At 35.4% G+C, this 5,476-nt stretch overlaps 1 protein-coding gene across 1 annotated transcript in view; it reads left to right on the top strand.

Annotated features, from left to right (window-relative positions):
• LOC107611872 (LRR receptor-like serine/threonine-protein kinase RCH1) overlaps positions 1–2,335 on the top strand; it is a 3,109-nt gene extending 774 nt beyond the window's left edge. Inside the window, exon 2 of the mRNA XM_016313754.2 lies at positions 760–2,335. Coding sequence (XP_016169240.1) covers positions 760–2,141 — 1,382 coding nt within the window. The 3' untranslated portion in view covers positions 2,142–2,335. The remainder of the gene's footprint in view (positions 1–759) is intronic.

Raw genomic sequence — 5,476 nt, 5'->3', positions numbered from 1 at the left:
CGCGTAAAGCAGTCTATGGTTAGAAAAAATAAAAAGATTAGATTTTGTGGTCAAGATAATTTATATTTGGTGTCCAAGTTCACTTGAGTCTAAGTTTGAGGAGTGTTAGGAGGCAGTAATTTTTGTGATTTGTAACCATCAAGTAATTATTAATGATGATTTTAATGGTGTAAAATTTCATCCAATAATACAAGATTACTCACTTTTCTTTTGGTGGATACATGCTAGCCAAAATTTAATAAAGTTGTTGGTTCTTAGACTTTTTTTCTATTTTTTTCTAATCATTTCCGTTACATCTCTTTTTCTTCTGTTATTTCAATTTTGACATTTCATTTAAACATTTATCAATTTTTATATATTTTAATACAAATTTTATAATTTATAAATTTTTTATTTTCTATACATGTTTTTTTTACTACTTATTTTCTATACTTATTATTTTTACATTTTTATTCTTATTGGTTACACCGTTTGTAAATCCTAATAACAATAACGCAACTCAAAAAGAAATCACATCTACTCTGAATTGATTCTTGTGGCAAATTTTGTAAACAATTTATTTGTTTGAGCCGATCCGAGCGAAATCCAAGAAAAACAATCTGTTATCCATGGTAGACTAAATTTGAGTAGAATCAATATCTCTATTTAATCATAATTTTGCATGATTTAACATGATATTATATATATATTGAGTATAACAAAAATTTCTCAAACTAATAATCTTATTCTAATTTATCTTACTGTAATTTTTAAATCTAGGTATAATATGTCAAATGAAGCAACTTGAAGAGCTACATTTGAATGGTAATAACCTCCAAGGAACTTTGGGAACATGTCTGGAAAATATGACATCACTCCGAACTCTTGATCTCTCGCATAACTCCTTAAGAGGTAGCTTACCCGATTCAATAAGACACATGCCAAGCTTGAGAATATTAAATTTGGGGTACAACAATTTCTCTGGCAAGGTGCCGGACATATTTGATGGAGGCACCTCACAATCAGATACGCATCAAGTTAGTGGTCTTAACATTATAGACTTGTCTCATAATCAATTGTGTGGCGAACTTGACAATAATTTATGGATACCTTCATCTTTAGTTTTCTTGAGCCTGCAAGGAAATCGTCTTACTGGTGTGATACCTGATATTTATCCTGTTTCTCAAAGCATCAACATAGTTGCCCTTGATTTGAGTGACAATGATTTCACGGGAACTATTCCGGGAAGCATCTACGGCATTGAGTCTTTGGTGTTTCTTTTATTAGCAGGAAACCAATTGCAAGCCGAACTTTCCAGTCAGATATGTCAGTTAAAAAGCCTACAGATTTTAGACCTTTCACGTAATAACATAACTGGATCTATACCTTCTTGTTTGAATAACATAGCATTTCGGGACATAAAAATCATCGTCTCGCATGGAATAGAAACATCGGTATCTTATGGCCAAGCGAGAAGATATATTGCACCAATGTTTCGTCTTATGTTTAGGTTGGGAGAAGTGCAGTTCATGACAAAAGGCTCATTCTTTTCGTATGAAGGTTCTTCACTTAAAACTATGTCAGCATTAGATTTGTCGTCTAACCAATTGACAGGAGAGATTCCTCACGAGTTAGGAGATCTCAGAAGCCTCCATTCACTCAATTTGTCGCACAACCGTCTCAATGGATCCATTCCTGAGAACTTTCACAATCTACAAAACATAGAAAGCTTGGATCTTTCAAATAACAGTTTGAGTGGACAAATTCCTCTTGATCTTCAGGACTTGTACTCTTTGGAGATCTTCAATGTGTCCTATAATAATCTATCTGGTATAGCACCTGGAGGAAACCAATTTGCCAACTTTGATGATAGCAACTATGAAGGAAATCCATTTCTCCATTGGACCAACAGCAACAAACGAGTTCCACCATCTCCAATCCCATTGGACAAGGGAAAGAAGAGCGATGATTCTTTCTTTGATTTAGCTTCCTTCTATTGGACTTTCTCTGCATCCTATGTCACCGTGCTCTTAGTGTTGGTGACAATTCTTTGGATCAATTCTTATTGGAGAAGCCTATGGTTTTATTTTGTTGTATGGTGCCTTCTTAAATGTTTTGGTCATTTTCTTGGAGATGCTTTCTGCAAGAAAATCATGAAATAAATTACTCAAGGATGTTTGGTGTATTTTTCTATGTGCTTTGTTGAAAAGAAACAGATTTTGTATTAGACTTTAATTTAGTTACTAGTCGCTCTAGTTCTCATAAAAATATTTTATTGAATTCCGTTGTTCTTTGCACTTAGATGTTGTATTTGTATGGTGATATAACCCGCATGACTTTGTTAATAGCAAAATAAAAAATAATTAATAAACGCTCTCTATATATATTGTTCCAAAAACCATGTGAATAGACAAAATGTGAATAAAAAAATTACAAGGATAATAATGAATAGGATTCCATTATCCTATAATTGATAGTACTCTACTACTCTACAACTATTATATAGGTAGTATTTAAAAAGTTCATAATAAAAAAAATTGATAAGGTTTGACAGAAAGTTGTACATCTTCTGAAATACAAGGAATCTCATATGGTGTCATACTAATATATCCTATGTTGCATTATTAATTAATTAATTCAATTATGGTGTATTTTATTTTTATAAATCATGTATGAAATAAAGCATAAGGAAGAAGTACGGATTGTACCCCCTCTACATATTTAAAGAACCATGGATATATCATTACCCAAGCTCAACTGCTCAAGCATTATTGTAATTTCTCTTTCTGTAACTTCTCTTTCTTTTACAATTAGGATATGAAACTCTCTTGCTCTTTGTCACCTCCTTCTGTTCGTCTTGCCAGAAAGGTAATATGCACTTACGCCACAGTGGCAAATTTGTATGATCAGGTGGGAGCTGAATTCATTGGAACATTCATTCTAATGTTCGCCGGAACAGCGGCAACAATAGTAAACGAAAAAACAAATGGATTAGAGACATTGATTGGCTGCGCTGCCGTCGTCGGCCTTGCTGTTATGGTGATCATCCTCTCCACCGGACACATATCCGGTGCTCATCTCAACCCTGCTGTCATCATTTCCTTTGCTGTTTTGAAGCACTTCCCATGAAAGAATGTAAAAACTGGTGATATATATATGGCATGCACGTGAATTTTTACTAAAATATATATGGCATGCATGCAGGTGCCAATGTATATTGGAGCACAGATATTGGCATCAGTGTGTGCGGCATTTGCAGTGAAGGGAGTGTATCATCCATTTATGGGGGGTGGAGTGACGGTTTCTTCAAATAACAGTTTGAGAGTATGGATCTTTCAAAGCATTGAGAGTATGGATCTTTCAAATAACAGTTTGAGTGGAGAAATTCCTCTAGTGTAAGAGACTTGCACTACTTATCTGCCTTCAATGTGTGCTACAACAATCTATTAGGTAAAGCACCTAACCAAGTGCAATTTGGTACTTTTGATGAGAGCAGTTACAGAGGAAATCAATATCTCAAGTGGGGTTAATAGTAATAGAGGCAATGCAACGCTTCTTCCACCACCTCCAAATCTGCCTAGTGGAGGAGACAACGACAATTCTGTAATTGATTTCATATCTTTCTGTTGGAGTTTTGTTGCATCTTTTGTCACAGTGCTCTGAGCATCTGTGATGATTCTTTGGATCAATTCTTATTGGCACAGAATATGGTTTATTTTATGGAAGAGCTCCTCTTTAAATGTTTTGATGGATTCCTTGAAAATGCATTATGCTAGAAACCGTGCTTGTCATTAGGTTATTCTTTGAACATGTGTATACCTTTGCATTTGGTACTAGAATCTTGAAGTTGTATGCTGTTATGACTCATTCTTTGTTATTCAACAATGACAAGCTGAACTCTCATAAAATAAAATAAAGGGTAAAATATATTGTGTCTCTAAAGTTTACAATTTTTTTTCAAAAAATACCTCTAACGTTTAATTTTATTCAATTTTGTCTCTAATATTTTCGATTTATTCAATTTTGTCCTTAACGTTTTTGATTTGTTTCAAAATTATCTCTAAACGTTTTCAATTTTGTTCTCAACATTTCAGATGGAATTAACATTCAGGAGTAATTTTGATACAAACAGGAAACATTAGGAATAAAATTGTATACAATTAAACCTTATGGGTTCTAATGAGATGGATTATGGTCACATTTCTGATTTGAACCTCCGGATATAGGATATCTGGTCGGTTGGTAGTGGCATTTGGATACTCTTTATTTTTCTTTATCTCAAAATTTAAAAGGTAATATTCTTTCTTACAATCCAGATGTGCAAGTAGGTCCGGAAGTGGGTTGGTATTGGTCTGGGTCTGCTGCCAAAGTCTATGACTCACGCAATGGTTACTTATGGTTGTGTAAGCAGCTGTTTGGTTAGGAGGAGCGGGAGAATTGACTTTGCCTTTGGCGCCAGCTTGTTCCGGAAAAGCACAAGTTTTTTGCTTGGCTGTGTCTTAAGGAGGCTCTTCCTACTGCAAGTTTTCGCTTCAAAAGAGGGATATCGTCATCGGATAGGTGCCGAAGATGTCTTTCTAGCCAAGAATCGGGTTTACATTATATTCGGGATTGTCCAAAAGCTCAGCTTGTATGGCTGATAAACCACTATTTTATGGTTTATCTTGTGCTCAATTGAGTGATTTTTACCAAGTCTCTGCACACTTATTCATAAAATTTGCATGATTTTACACTTCCTTCCTAATTCTGTGCTTTGATTGAAAACATGCTTCTTTGACCTTAAATTTGCTATGTTTAATCCTCTCTTTTATACCATTCGATGCCATGATCTGTGTGTTCAGTGTTTTCAGGCTTTATAGGGCAGGAATGACTTAAAGGATGGAAAGAAAGCTTGCAAAAATGGAAGGAACACAAGAAATAAAGGAGACAACCAGCGAGCATCGACGCGCACGCATGGCTCACGCGTGCGCGTGATTTGGAGCTTCCCATGGCGACGCGTGCGCGTACCTGACACGTACGCGTGATAAGCGAGATTGCACAGCGATGCGTGCGCGTACCTGACGCGTACGCGTGACACGCGAAGATGACCATCGATGGTACGCATGACATGCGCCACGTGCAGAAATCACAGAAAACACTGGGGGTGATTTCGGGCTGAGTCTGGACCCAGTTTTCGGTCCAGAACGCAGACTAAAGCCAAGGGACAAGCAGAGACTGAAGAAAAACATTGATTCATACACTTCCCATTATTCACAATTTAGGTTTTAGATGTAGTTTTATAGAGAGAGAGGCTCTCTCCTCTCTTTAGGTTTTAGGATTCTTAGGTTTAGCTATTTTCAATATTAGATTTCTACTCTATTTCAATTAAGTTTCTCGTCTACTTTTTATTGTTCTAGTCCTTTAGTTTATTTATCTTCTCTTGTTGATTTATTTATTCCCCAATTTAGTTTATAAACTCCATGTTAGATTGAATTTCTTATTTAATACAATTTGAAGT

The sequence above is a fragment of the Arachis ipaensis genome, chromosome B08 (genome assembly GCF_000816755.2).
Source record: "Arachis ipaensis cultivar K30076 chromosome B08, Araip1.1, whole genome shotgun sequence".
Classification (NCBI taxonomy): domain Eukaryota; kingdom Viridiplantae; phylum Streptophyta; class Magnoliopsida; order Fabales; family Fabaceae; genus Arachis; species Arachis ipaensis.
The sequence above is the reverse complement of the archived record's forward strand: the minus strand, read 5'-3'. Positions and strand labels throughout refer to the sequence as shown.